This window comes from Piliocolobus tephrosceles, chromosome 13 (assembly GCF_002776525.5).
Source record: "Piliocolobus tephrosceles isolate RC106 chromosome 13, ASM277652v3, whole genome shotgun sequence".
Lineage (NCBI taxonomy): Eukaryota > Metazoa > Chordata > Mammalia > Primates > Cercopithecidae > Piliocolobus > Piliocolobus tephrosceles.
Genome location: NC_045446.1, coordinates 67328323 through 67343238, shown reverse-complemented (window position 1 = coordinate 67343238; position 14916 = coordinate 67328323). Strand labels below are relative to the sequence as shown.

General features: G+C 54.2%; 1 protein-coding gene across 3 annotated transcripts in view; it reads right to left on the bottom strand.

Moving 5' to 3' along the window:
- The window catches only part of MYO7A (myosin VIIA), an 87294-nt gene that overhangs the window by 21874 nt on the left and 50504 nt on the right, over nt 1–14916 (bottom strand). For all 3 annotated transcript variants that reach the window (XM_026446990.2, XM_026446992.2, XM_026446991.1), the window contains exons 20-31: nt 14130–14214; nt 13304–13522; nt 12755–12862; nt 11676–11885; nt 11144–11347; nt 10698–10874; nt 10159–10248; nt 8590–8717; nt 3778–3904; nt 3099–3218; nt 2382–2555; nt 1002–1229 (exon numbers count right to left, since the gene is read on the bottom strand). In XM_026446990.2, the coding sequence (XP_026302775.1) occupies nt 1002–1229; nt 2382–2555; nt 3099–3218; nt 3778–3904; nt 8590–8717; nt 10159–10248; nt 10698–10874; nt 11144–11347; nt 11676–11885; nt 12755–12862; nt 13304–13522; nt 14130–14214 (1870 nt within the window). The remainder of the gene's footprint in view (nt 1–1001; nt 1230–2381; nt 2556–3098; nt 3219–3777; nt 3905–8589; nt 8718–10158; nt 10249–10697; nt 10875–11143; nt 11348–11675; nt 11886–12754; nt 12863–13303; nt 13523–14129; nt 14215–14916) is intronic.

The following is a 14916-nucleotide window of genomic DNA, read 5'->3' as shown; positions in this document are numbered from 1 at the left end:
ACCAACACTGTCATCACCAACACCATCACCACCAGCAACACTGTCATTGTCAACACCACCACTACCTTTACCATCACCATCATTACTACCAACAACACTGTCATCAACACCAGCACTATCACTACCTCCACCACCACCACCATCACCAACATCATCCCTACCTCCAATATCACCACTGTCATCAGCACCAAGAATACCATCATCACTAACATCACTACCTCCACCATCACCAACACCATCACTGCCTCCACCCACCATCACCACCATCATCAGTACCAACACCATTGCTACATCCACCATCACCACCAGCCATCATCACTGTCTCCACCACCATCAACACCATCGCTACATCCACCATCACCACCAGCTATCATCACTGTCTCCACCACCATCAACACCATCGCTACATCCACCATCACCACCAGCCATCATCACTGTCTCCACTATCACCATCAACACCATCGTTACCTCTACCAATGTTACCACCACCAACCATCCTCTTCATTTCCATCACCTCCTTTCTTATCCCTCCCTCACAATCACCAACAGAACCATAGCTACCATTACCATTATCAAAAACAAAACAACCATATAACTCCTGTCCTCAGAAGGAGAAAAAAGAATACACATTTGCAAATTCTGATCCCAAGGAATGGCTGTCTTTCTCATTTAGAGCGGTGCTTACTAGACACACTCAGAACAGTGCAGCAGGTCCTGAGGCACGTCCTCTGTAGCACGCACAGTCACTACAGCAGTGTGGGGGCCTCCTTCACTAGCGAATTCAGGACATGCTCAGAGGCCCTTGCTCCTGACATCTCACCTCACCTCACGAGCCCCCTGAAGTAGGTGGTGTCCATCCAGAAGCCTGGAGAGTGCCCGACTGCAGTCGGGCTCACCTCAGCCTAAGCTAACGATGGCTCACAGAGGAGCACTCAGCCCAAACGTGGAAAACAGGAGGCTGTGAGCCAAGCCAGTCTGGCAGGGGAGTCCCTTCCACTCACCTTCTCACACCTGTACTCCCCAAACTTGACTCCTCGCACCACCTGCTGGTAGATTAGGTTGGTGGCCACGTTGTCCTCAGAGGGGCTGTGCCAGGGTGTGAAGACCTCTTTGCGGAAGAAGAGCCTCCAGGGGGCGTTGCGCTCCTGGGCACCCTGCTCCTTGGCATACTGTTCGCACTGGGAGATGGCGTCCATGACATGGTCACTGCCGCTGCCCAGGGAGGACACCTGCGGGCACAGCGGGGAGGGGAGCAGGCACAGAGTCAGGGAAGGACTATGAGAAGCCTCGACAGTGCCAACGGTCAGTTCAGACAGAAAACCGAGGCCCAGCGAGGGGCAGGGACACGTCTAAGGCCCCCAGGAGGCAGACCAGATCCCGGCCTTGGGCTCTGAGCAGCACCCCCATGATTGCCTTCCTAGCCTCAGTTCTGGGCACGGTGATGTGAGAAGTCCCATTTTCTAGTGGAAGTGGGAAACTGAACAGAGAGTACCTGGAAACACAGGAGCATCGGTGAGAAAAATCCAGGCAAACTGTGTCCAGCAACATGGTACCTCCCCTGGGCTTGTGGGCGGGGACCCCTCTGCTGAGCATGATGTTGCTGGGGGTGGAGGCAAAATCACACAAGCCCCAGGTCCCGCTCAGCCGAGGAGGCTCTAGCCTTCAAGGTGAGTCTGTGGGCTGTTCACGCCCCGGCTGCTTGAGGGCACGTGTGAAAGAACTCCTGTTTGCTAAGGAGTTTCTCCATCAGACGCCATAGCAACCTGAGAGGGAATTCCATTCCCATCTACACACAAGGGCTGCGCAGCCCTCCCGTCAGCCTGTGCCATGCTCTTCCTTCAGCACCAGGAGCGGGTTCGCTGGGCCTGGGGACACAGGACTGAGGACATCCTACTGCTGGTTTTCCCTTGGGTGCTGAAGAGCTCTGTTTTTTTTTTTTTTTTTCTTTTGAGACAGAGTCTCACTCTGTCGCCCAGGCTGGAGCGCAGTGGCATGATCTCAGCTCACCACAACCTCCGCCTCCTGGGTTCAAGCGATTCTCCTGCCTCAGCCTCTTGAGTAGCTGGGATTACAGGTGTGTGCCACCATGTCCCACTAATTTTTATAGTTTTAGTAAAGACGAGGCTTCACTACGTTGGCCAGGCTGGTCTTGAACTCCTGACTTTGTGATCCGACCACCTCAGCCTCCCAAAGTACTGGGATTACAGGCGTGAAGAACCGCACCTGGCCAAGTTCTCGACAGTCCTAAGGAGTCAGGCAGAGCCGATTAGCGCTGGCTCGGGGGAAACCGAGGTGCTAGAGGGTGAGTAGCCCCAGCCAACAGGTGGCGGCACTGGCGGCCCCGAGTGGGGCCGGGAGGAGGTGCTTCTGGGCGGCCTTACCTTGTCAAACAGGGCAATGTAGAGGGAGAACCCGAAGCGGTCCTTGAGAGAGATCTTGTCGGCCAGCGCGTTGCAGAGCTCCTTGGCCGTGGTTGCCGAGTCTGTCAGCAGGGTCTTGGTGGTCCCGTCCATGAATGTCACGGGCAGCATGATTGGCTTCTTGGACTTGGTGGCCTGAAAGTGCCCCAGGAGGGTTTGTGGAGCCCCTTCCCTTCAGACCCACTCGCCCCTTGGACTTTGGCTCTCTGCTTTCTGTGGGGTTGGAGCTGCCCCGGCGCCCCAGGCCTCAGCACCTCACTGGGACACTGCTTGTCCCCGTCACAGGTGTCTAGGGAGCCCTGCTGTGCACCCCACCCCAGTGGACCTTTAGGACCCCTGAGTCAGGGCCTGGGGCTGGGAGTTCAGGTGCTGCCACTGGCCCGGGGTCTCTGCTATCACTTCATATAACCTTCACCATGTGGCAGGTAAAGACACAGAGGGAATTTCCTTTGCCCAAGTTGTCTTGACCATAAGGCCAGCAAATAGAGTCCCTCATTCTTTGGGGGCTTTTCTGTTCCGACGGGCCTGGGGTTCCAGAACTTGAGGGTAGGTGCTTGAGGAACCACAGAGTCTCAAAGGGGGGAATGTTTCTGGGGCACTCGAGTGCACTGGGCACACACACACACACACACACGCATACACACATGCACACAAGCACGTGCACACACACGCACGAACCTGCAGCTCCAGCCAGCTGGGCGGCTGTGTCCGTGTCCCATTGACAAAGGTCCTCCTCAGGCGCTCCTCACAGTACGGGGCGTAGCCGGGCGGGCCCCCGTGGATGAAGTTCCGCAGGTACTGCAGCCAGAGCACCCGCTGAGGCGGCCCCACTGCAGCCCTGGGCCTCCCCATGTGGGTTGTGAGGGCAGCCGCCAGGCCCTCCCCAGCACTTGGAGGCCACTCCTCCAGGCCAGGCTGCTTTCCGTGGCTTCCCTACTCTCTCAGATCCACTGCCTATTTCCAGCCATGTCTGTGGCCTCCCCCACCTCCCCCTAGCTCAGCCCAGCGGCTCCTCCCCACACCCCTTCACAGCACCAGCCAGTCAGGTTGGTCCTGCCGTGACCTGCTCCGCTCTGACCCCAGCGCCCAAGGCCTGCCCTAAGGCGAGGGTGCAGAGGGCCTGGGACACGCTCCTGTCAGACTCAGCCCCTCCTAAGTAGAATGGGGCTGAGGGGAGTGTGGGGCAAAGCAGTGGCTGCCTGAGGGGAGGAGGTGCCAGGAAGATGGGGCTCAGTGGGGGGTGGCCGGGTGGGCCTTGTGACCAGGACCTTTGGAGTCCCTGACTATTGCTCTCCCCACAGTGCTGGGACAGGGCCCAGCTCCCCTTCCCACTCCAGGAGGCCAGGCACCTTCCTACCTTGACAAACTTCTCGGAGGGGGCGAAACAGCCCACACAGAGAGACACGAGAATCCAGCCCCGGGCATAGCTGCTCTTGGAGGGGTTGTGGGTCAGCTGCTTGCTGATCTGGCAGTAGATCTCATCCCTGGGCAGGCAGCAGGGCAAGGGAGGGGCAATCACCAGAGGAACAGCCCCGGTCACCACCTCCTCCCAGCAGCCGGTGGGACACGGTCCTGCCACAGCTGTCCTCTCCAACTTGCCAAGACCACCCAGGAGGAGGCAGAGTGAGGCTGGGTGGCAGGGCTGAGCCAAGGGCTGGGGTCTGGCTTTGGAGACAGGATCATCAGGCATAAAGCACCTCCCCAACCCCAATCCAGTTCCCACAGCCAGGGCCCCACCCTCCAGGGTGGTGAGTATCCTGCTCTGGTCTCAGCAGCCACAGCCACAGGTGACCATGCTAATGAGAAGCACAGTCCCCACCTCTGCCTCGTTCCTAACCAGCTGGTGACTGAGGCAGACGAGTTCGCCTCTCTGATCCCAACCCATAGTCACGGCAGCAGGTGCAACTTTACCCAGGGCAACGGACAAAGCAGAAACAGGAAAAGCGTCCTGGGGTGTCACTGGGGGATGGAATGAGTAGGGACTTTGTCTCTGGTATGTTTCTGTAATGTTTGAATATTTAAGGGGCCATGTATGACTTTTGTAATGGGATGAAAACAATTAAGGTAATTTTTTGGTGTTCATTTTAAAGAAATCCTTACAAGATTGCTGTGAAGACGAATGAGCCAAGGCTTATCATGCACCTAGCACAGTGCCAGACACAGTGAACCCCTCAAAAATGCCAGCTGCAATTATTGCTGTCCTTGTTCTTGGGAATGGTTCTTCTCCTCTGCAGACTGGGTACTCTAAGACTACAGGCTGCCTGTTCAAGGGCAGAACCCCTGACAATGCAGTGACCGCCAGGGGGCACCCACCGCTGCTCTTCTCTCCCAAAGGACAGGGCTGGGATTACCTAATTCAGTGGCTCAACCGTTTGGAGAGTTCATAATTTCAAAGTAAATTCTGAAGTTACTCATTTTTTTATCATGATAAATGAGAACATTTATAACACACACACCCTACTCACTGTCTAGATCCCAATTATCTCATAAAACAAAGGTAATTTTAAATTTCCAAATAGTGGGAAGGGCAAAGTCTCAGAGCAGTCCTTTAAAGAAAACAAGTTTTGCTTTGGAAACATCCCTCCTGTTCCCACCTGGCCACAGGCTAGTGAAACATTATCACCTGCAGCTAGGAGTCTCCATTCCCTTTACAGATGGGGAGACAGAGCCTAAGAGTAGGGAGGGATTCGCCGTGTGAGGCCCCTCAAGGAGTTGACACCCCAGCCTTTGGACTCTTGGTTCAGGGCTCCTGGCACTGTGTTTTCTAGAAGTGTCAGCTTTAGGTATGATGGTGAGATAATTTGGAGGCAAATTCTTGCCTCTGAGACACACCTGCAGCAGCTGCCTTTTCCTCCTGTTGGCGGGTGGCCCTGGGCAGTGTGGCTACCCCGGTGAGGTAGTGACTAGGCTTGGGGAGATAAAAACGGGGGCCTGATAGGAGGCAGGAGGCCCAGTGACCCCTGGGCAAGTCTCTTCCCTATTCTGGACCTCAGTTTCCCATCAGGAAAGTGGGGCTTGGTCCCTGCCTCGTCCTGCTGTCCTCCCAACCAGCACGCACACATTCATGGCATCAGCTCTCCCGACAGACCTGTCCTGTGTAGAGACTGTTCTCAGAAAAGTCCTAGCCCCCCTCTCATCAGCTGACTTGATTTTTTTGGTGGCTCCTGGTAACTCCTGGGTCTTCCTTTCAACTCCCCAAAACCCCAGGGACCTGGGTAAAGGCTCTCCTGGCCCTGTGGGGAAGGAGGTACTTGCAGGATTCCCAGGCATGTGGCCCACAGTAACCCTGACCATGGGCCTGGGGTGGGTGACTCGAGGTGAGCTGGCGGCAGGGGGGTTAAAGCAGGAAATGCATGTTGGATGATGATGATCAAAGCTACCATCTACAGGGCGCTTACTACGCTCCAGGTCTGGTGCTACACACTTTTCATAGCTTTATCTTCCCACAAGCCTGTGTATGAGGTAGCTGCTGCAGGCACACCTCATTTTACTGTACTTCACTTCATTACACTTTGCAGACATTGCATTTTTTACAAATTGGTTTACAAGGACCCTGCGTGGAGCAAGTCTACCAGCATCATTTCTCCAACAGCACGTGCTCACTTCGCGTTTCTGTCACATTTTGGCAATTCTAGAAATATCTCAAACTTTATTATTATATTTGCTGTGGTGATCTGTGATCAGTAATCTTTAATGTTACTAATGTGGTTGTTTTGTGCACCGTGAATTGTGCCCATAGAAGATGGCAAACCTAATTGATAAATGTTAGATGTGTTCTGACTGCTCTACCCACCAGCCGTTCCCCCATCTCTCTCCCTCTCCTCAGGCCTCCTGATTCCCTGAGACACATTCATATTGAAATTAGGCCAATTAATAACCCCACAATGACCTCTAAGTGTTCAAGTGAAAGGAAGCTCACACATTTTTCACTTTTAATCAAAAGCTAGAAATGATTAGAGAGGAAAGCATGTTGAAAGCCGAGATAGACCAAAAGCTGGGCCTCTTGTGCCACGTAGTTAACCAACCTGTGAATGCAAAGGAATAGTTCCTAAAGGACATCAGAAATGCTACTCCAGTGAACACACAAATGATAGGAAAGTGAAACAGCCTTATTTGCTGATATGGAGAAAATTTTAGGGGTCTGAATAAATCAAACCAGCCACAACATTCCCTTAAGCCAAAGCCTAATCTAGAGGAAGGCTCTCTCTTCAATTCTCTGAAGGCTGAGAGAGGTGAGGAAGTTGCAGAAGCTAAGTTGGAAGCTCACGGAGATCGCCTCATGAGGTTTAAAGCAAGACGCTGTCTCCAAAATATAGAAGTGCAGGGTGAAGCAACAAGTGCTGATGGAGAAGCTGCAACAAGTTTTCCAGAAGGTCTAACTAAAATCACTGATGAAGGTGATTACACTCAACAACAGATCTTCCATGGAGATGAACCAGCCTTCTATTGGAAAAAGATGTCATTTAGGACTTTCATAGCTAGAGAGAAATCAATGGCTGGCTTCAAGGCTTCAAAAGACAAGCTAAATCTCCTGTCAGGAGCTAATGCACTGCCCACTTTCCATTGAAGCCAATGCTCAGTGACCATTCCAAAAATCCTAGGGCCCTTAAAAATGATGTACAAGGGGCTGGGCACAGGGGCTCACGCCTGAAATCCCAGCACTTTGGAAGGCTGAGGCGGGTGGATCACAGGGTCAGGAGTTCCAGACCAGCCTGGCCAACATGGTGAAACCTCGTCTCTACTAAAAATACAAAAATTAGCCAGATGTGGTGGCAAGTGCCTGTAGTCCCAGCTACTTGGGAGGCTGAGGCAGGAGAATGGCTTGAACCCAGGAGGTGGAGGTTGCAGTGAGCCTAGATCACACCACTGCACTCCAGCCTGGGCAACAGAGTGAGACTGTCTCAAAACAAAACAAAACAAAACAAAAACAAACAAACAAACAAAAAGAATGATGTACAAGGAGATGAATGTTATTTTCATGCCTGCTAATGCAACATCCATTCTGCGACCTGTGGATCAAGGAGTAATTTTGGCTTTCAAGTCTTATTTAAGAAATACATTTGATAAGACTATTGCTGCCATAGATAGCGATTCCTCTGGTGGATCTGGGCAAAATCAATGAAAAAGCTTCTGGAAAGTATTCACTATTCTCGATGCCATTCAGAACATTCATGATGCATGGAAGGAGGTCAAATTATTAACATTAATAGGAGTTTAGAAGAAGTGGATTCCAACCTTCATGAATGACTGAGGGGCTCAAGACTTCAAGAGGAAGTAACTGCAGATGTGGTGGAAATAAATAGCAAGAAAACTAGAATGAGAAGTGGGGCCTGAGGATGGGACTGAGTTGCTGCCATGTCATCATCAAATTTCAGTGGATGAGGAGTTGCCTCTTATGGATGAGCAAAGAAAGTGGTTTCTTGAGATGGAATCTACTGGTGAAGATGCTGTGAACATTGTTGAAATGATAACAAGGGATTTAGAATATTGCATCAACTTGATAAAGCAGCAACAGGGTTTGAGAGGACTGACTCCAATTTTGAAAGAAGTTCTACTGTGGGTAAAATGCTGTCAAACAACATTGCATGCTACAGAGAAATTTTGTGTGAAATAACAGTCCATTCATGCAGCAAATCTCACTGTTGTCTTATCTTAATAAATTGCCACAGCCACCCTAACCTTCAGCAACCACCACTCTGATCAGTCAGCAGCCATCAACATCAAGGCAAGACCCTCCAGCAAATAGATGCAACTTTCAGATGACCATTAGCATTTTCGGCATTATTTTCTAATCAAGGTGTCTACATTTTTTAGACATAATGCTATTTCATACTTCATAGACTATAGTACAGTATAAATATGACTTTTATATGCACTGGGAAACCAAAATATTTGTGCTGCTCTCTTTATTGTGATATTTATTTCTGTGCCCTTCAACTGAACCTGCAGTATCTCCAAGGGATGCCTGTTTTATGATTCCGCCTTTACAGACAAGGAATCAAAGGCTTAGAGAGATGAAATAACTCCACCAAGGTCCTAACTCCACCAATTAGCTCGCAACAAAGCCAAACCCAGGCCTGCTTGCTTTATCTCTTGCTAAGTTGACAGAGGCACCACTCAGCCATCAAAAGACTTTCAGGCCCCGGTGCCCCCACCTCCCGGCACTGACCGAAGAGCTGGCCGCAGGATGCCATTGCCGATGATGAAGTGCAGCTTCTCCAGGTTGGAGGTGGGCCGGTCCTCCAGCATGCTGTTGCCCTGCACTGTGGACTCCCCATCATGCAGCCTCTTGGTCACCTGGGCCAGAGGGAGAGGACAGGGAAGGTGAAGTCAGGGGCATTCCCCTGCCAGCCAGGGCACCAGCACCCGAAGCTGCCTGCTCCCCAGAAAGCAGAATCTAAGGAGTGAGCAGAAGAACTGGGCTCCCCAGCACTGTCATTACCCCTGCCACGTGCACAGCAGATGCTGGGCCAATAACTGGCCCACACAGCTGGGGCACACTGGTCCGGTGCCACCCACTTCTGGGGACAGAGCTCCTCTGCCTTCTCCTCGATACCCTGCATCCCACCCCCCACCCCAGGGAGGTCCTCTCAGCCAGGACAGGGACCTGATCTTCTGACTCCAAGCGGGACCCCTATCTCTCTGGGGTGGCTCCCCCACATAACTGTGGGTTCTGGAGTATACCCCAGGTTCCAACCACTAGTCACCATCACCCTGTCACCAACACCCTTCGCCCCGATGTGACCAGGCTCACACTGGTTCTTATGAGATGTTTCTCCTCTCTCATCCCACACAGCCCACAGCACAAGCCCCGAGCTCTGCCCAGAGGAGGTGGGGTGAGTGAGAGGTGAGCAGCAGGAGTGGGTGGTACACAGAGGGAGCACCATGGAAGGCCCTCGTGTCTACTGAACACCCTCGGCTGCCATTTCCACCTTCTTCCCAGGACCCCATGGAGTGGGCGTTTCCTTCCTTGGGTCCCTTGAATATTCAGCGGCAGAGAAGGTATTCAAATCTGAGGCCACACACCTGCAAGGTTGGATTTGTGCCTCAGGTGGGGACAGCACAAGGGCAGGGGTAAAGTGGGAGCCCTGCAGTGGAGGAGCTGGGGAGGCTTCCTGGAGGAGGTGATCCCAGGCAGAGAAAGGAGGAGTTTCAGGCAGAGGGACTGGCATGTGCACATGTGGGGATGGGGGCCTGGCCTCCACGGCTGTGAATGCTTTGGTTTGTGTCTGCCTCTCCACTGCATCCTCCCCTGCCACACACACACCAGCCTGGACAACCCCAGAGCACAAGGGCTGGGAGAGTGCCCAGAAAAGGCAAGGTGACTGAGGAATGAATTCAAATACATTAATCCCGTTCATGCTCCATGAGCACTCTTGTTCCACAGAAAGCTCCCACGCCTCAAAGGTCCCTGGACCAAGTGCCTCGGGTCTGCACCCTGGCTGGAAGTGTGTTCCCTCTCACCTGTGCTGCTACCAGCCTCCCCTGCTCAGTGCCCTCTGCCAGGAAGCCCTTCCCCACCCCAGCCTAAGATCCCACCCTCTTCAGACACTCCTGTCTGCCTGATCGCCCACCAACTCACCCATGCTGTCCTGTCCCTGGCCAGCCAAGACCCCTGAGGACAGACCGTGTCCACTCCTGCTCCTGCTCCCGTGGGCCCCCAGCTTAGCTGTGCTCCAGCCTAGGCCACCTAAGGCAGCCACCCGTGGGCTGCCAGACCCCCAGCATCTGCCCTCACCTCCTCTGTGAGCTTGGACTTCTTTTTCAGAGTCAAATGCACCAGCTTGTGTCTCACACTGCTCCTCTTCTGGCCCTCAGGGAGCTGGGCCTGCAGGACCAGCAGGGATCAGGGTCAAGTGGCTGAGCAGAAAGCAATGACGAGACCCCCAACAGCAAGACTTTGTGGGGAACCGTCTCGCTTCCACGTGAGGCTTACAGGGTGCCCCCCACACTGGCACCCTCCACCTGCTCAGCCCTACCCTTGCACCCCCACCAGCCAACTGGCAGTCAGGAAAACTGAGACTCAGGAAAACATAGTATCAAAGCTCCTGTCTGCTCTGCTACGAGGCCCCTCAGTTATGATCAGCACTTTACAGTTTATAAAAGTTTCACACATTTGTTCCCACAAGTAGACAAAGGAGGGTGGCAGGCAGGGGTCGGTGAGGCAGAGATGAATTATAGGATCCTTTTTCTGTGGAGGAGCCCAAGGCTGGCGATGCCAGCAACCCTCCCTGTAGGCCTGGAAGGGATATCAGCCAGAGGGCACCTTGGCCTCACCTCGCCCTCGCCCTGCAGGGCCTGCAGCTCCCTCTTGTACGTCTTCTTGCCCAGGGTCTCGTAAATCTTGGTCATTACAGGGATCTTCTCGCTGCCGTCACTCATGGCTGTGTGGTACCTGGGCTCCGGGAGGTCCCCCATGAAGCGGAGGATGGTGATCCAGACCGCCAGGGCTGCCTGGGGCAGAGCGCGCACGTCAGAGGCCAGAGCAGAGGACATTGCTAAAGCTGTCAGAATGACCTGGTGGTTTGGGGAGAGGGCTGGAGACACCCCCTCCTGCATGGTCAGCCCTTAGGCTGGGTGCCGCAGTGAAGACTGTAGTCAGACCTGGTCCCTGGCCCCCAGGGACCCACCACCCTCATCACCTAGGGCCACCAGCAGCAGCAGAGTCCACAGCACCAGCCCTGGCCCCACCCAGCAGTGACCTAGTGGCAGGCAGGCCTCACCAGCTGGTCACCCTCATCGTCATGGTAGAGCAGTGGCTGTTTGAGCGGCCGCCGGGTGTAGGAGTGCGTGGTTGTCCCCTGGAAGTAGGTGGCAGCAAACTTGGCAAATTTATACTCAGAGAGGTCCTCCTCATCCTCGTCAGGCAGGGGCAGGGCTGCATCCAGGTCCTCCTCCACCATCTCCCTCCGCCCTCGCTCCAGGTCCTGAAGGAGACAAGAGGTATGTCCTGGAGTCCCAGCTACTTGGGAAGCTCAGGCAGGAGGATTGCCTGAGCCCAGAAGTTCAAGGCTGCAGTGAGCTGTGATCACACTACTGCACTCCAGCCTGAGCAACAGGGTGAGACCCCATTTCAAAAGAAAAAAGAAAAAAAAAAAACCTGAGAACGGCCTTGGAGAGGGACAGGGCCCAGTTCATCCCTGCTACCCACTGCTCAGAGGGGCTGGGCGGGCTTTAAGGCCAAGGGCACAGGAGGAGGGAGGATCAGCACAAGTGGTGTGGGGGCCTCTGGAGCCCCTGTCCCCAGCCTGGTACCTCAAAGCCACTAGGTGCCTGGCCCTCCTGGCCTGGCAGGCCACCTGAAGTCCCCAGGAAGCCAAACATCTTGTCCACCATGTCTGAGTGATTGACGGGCTCGTGGCGGGCCCTTTCCATCTGCTCTAGGAGCTCCTTCTTCCGCCGAGCAGCTTCCTTCTCCTTCAGTTCCCGCTCGGCATCCTCACGAGCCAGCTGGGCCAGGCGCTCCTGGGCAATTGGGGTGACACAGAAGACACAGGGTCAGCCCCAGTGCCACAGCCTCAGGGAACAAGCTCTCCCTGGGGAGCCCCTGTAGCAGCCAGGGCCTCGGTCCCCACCTCCTGACCTCCGAGGAGAATGACGCCTCCGACTTCCCCACCTCTGGGCCACTCAGAGGCCTCTCAACAGGCCAAACAGCAAACTGCCCATCCTTCAGGGCTCTCAGGGAGCCACCTCCTCCAGGAGCCTGCTCCATGGGGACCACACCAACCCGGACATCCCACGGCCATTGGCTGGAGGCTCTAGACCAGTGCCGCCCAATAGAAATACAATGTGAGCCACCCATGCAGTAGCCATGTTTTAAAAAGCAAAAAGGAATAGGTGGGATTAGTCTTAGTAATATATTTTGTTTAACTCACTATTTCCCAAATATTATCTTAGCATATAATCCATATTACAAAAACAATACTGAGATACTTTATATTCATTTTTTCCCCACCAAGTCTTCAAAATCTAGTGTGTATTTCACAATTACAGCACTGTGTCACTCGGATGGACCACACTGCAAGTGTTCAGTTGCCACTGTGGCTGGTGGCTCTCTAACGGGCAGCATGGCACCCTCATGCCGTCAGCTGGCTTGGGCTTTTATCAGGGTGTTCTCTCCCAGCTAGAAAGGGGCTGCTGAGGGCCTGGGTCTCTTCCTCTGGAGCCACCACAGCCCTCCGTCCTTTTGCACAGCACAGGACCAGGTGCCCAGCAAGAGCTCAGGCAACACTGGCCGAGTGAGTCTAGTGCAGCCACTCTGAAGGATGGAAGGAAGGCTGCGGTGCTGGGTGACATGAGCAGCCAGATGAGGCGCCTGGAGGCTCTCGGCTCACCTGATGCTTGCGCTCAGCCTCCTCCTTGGCCTTCTTGGCGCTCATCTCCTTCCGGAGCTTCTCTTCCTCTGCCAGCCGCATTTTCTCAGCCTCGAGGCGCCGCAGGTACTGAGGGAAGGGGGCATCCAGGGGGCATGGAAATGTGTGTAGCTGTTGTTGCAGGGATTCCTGCCAGCTCCACCCACCCGACTCTGAGTTCTAAAACTGGGCATGACTTTGCCAAATAATTTGGCAGATAGGACAAGTGAGGTAACCAAGAAATTCTCTAAGTTACCCAGCAGGTTGGAGGCACTACTGATCCTAAAGCTCGGCCAGATCTGCCTCGGTCTCCCAGAGATTCCCAAGAGTGACTGAGGTCCCAGCCCTGCCCTTGGCCAGGAGGATGGAAATGAGGATATGGTCCCAGGTTTGTGCACTCCTCAGAGCAGGCACAACCTAGGTCCCCCCAGTAGGTCCCGCTTCCTGCCAACGCCTGAGGGTGATGCGTGGACACTCCCCTCCCAGCGGTCAGAGGTCTGCTGATTGGCTGCTACGGACTTGCTCCCTCACCTCGGCCCTGAGGCGTTGGTGCAGCCTGCGGGCGATCATGCCCCGGGCATAGGCCTGCACAGTAAGCACAGCCCAGAGGCGGTGGCGGAAGGCCTTGCGCACCAGATAAGCGCGGCAGCGGGCCTGGAACTGGATGATGCGCTGGCGGGCCAGGCGGTACTGCTGGTGCAGTTTCCGGGAGCGGTGTAGAGCCTGCAGCCTCAGGAAGCCCAGACGCATCTGCAAGGACAGCCACCCCGTGCTCAGAGCCTGCTGTCCCATTCTAGACTGACCCTGCCTGCAGGAGCTCCACGGCACCGGCCTCCACTCTCAGACAGGCACCCCCAGAAGGCATGGCCCCGTCTCCTCTCAGATTAGCCCCCCACCATCGTTGGAAAGTTCTGTTTCCTCTCAGACAACACATTTTTAGGTGACCTTGACTCTCCCTGAGTTGGGACCCCCCTGAGAGGATCCTAGATCAGGAGCTGCAACCAACCAGTCTGCTTCCCATCCAGCCCCGACAAACCCTAAGCCCAGCTGCTGCACAGAGTTCCATGTGACCCAGCCACTCCCAGCCCCATCTGAGATCTCTAATAATCCCAGAGTGCTCCCAACACCCAAAAACACTCCAGAAGGAGAGCAACACACATTGCTGGCCAGTTGGAAGAAGCCACAAGAGGCAGATCCAGACTTCGGGCTGGAGGAATGGTAGTGGCTGGCCGGGGCAGTGGCAGGAGGCCAACGAGGTCAGGCTGTGCTGCCTGGGTGCAGGCCAGTCCCGCTGCCATGGCAGCAAGGCTGGGTTCAAAGGCCTGTTGGGGCAAGAGAAGCCCACGGGGAGGCTCACCAGCCCGTAGTTCTTCCTGCAGTTGTGACCCCGCCAGTGCCTCTGGATCAGCGTGGCAGCATTCTTCAGCTTCAGGAAGTTAGACCTGAAACAGTGGGAGTGGCGCGGGTAAGCAGCGTCCAGAGGCAGCCAGGGCACAGGTGGGTTTGGGATCAGGAGGGCATGCTGAGTCCCGGCTCTGCGACTTCCTAGCTATGTGACCTTGGGCAAGGCACATAACCTCTGTGCCTCAGCTTCCTCATCTGTACAATGCGTAGAATAATGCTTGCCCTGCCTGCCCCACAGGCCTGTCACATAAGTCTATGAAGGAAAACATTCAAAAGGTATTTGTTGAATGAATAAATGTATGAAAAAATAAGTAACTAAAATAATATAAAGATTAAAAGCTTTGAACAGTCTAACTTCCTCGTTTTATACATGAGGCAACTGAAACTTGATAGGTTGGGACTAGAGTGCGTGTCTTCTGACTGACCCTAAGTGAGCAAAAAAGTCAATGCTTAGAGACACACATAAGCAAATGAGCAACTGTGGGAATGGGTGGGTGGGTGGATGGATGAATGGATGAATGAATGGGTGGGTGGGTGGGGGGTGGATGGATGAGTGAATGGGTGGGTGGGTGGGGGGGTGGATGGGTGGATGGATGGATGGATGGATGGATGGATGGATGGATGGTGGTTATATTGGTGGGTGAATGAACAGATGGATGAATGGATGAATGAATGGGTGAGTGGGTGGATGGGTGGATGGATGAGTGAATAGGTGGGTGGGAGGGTGGATGGATACATGG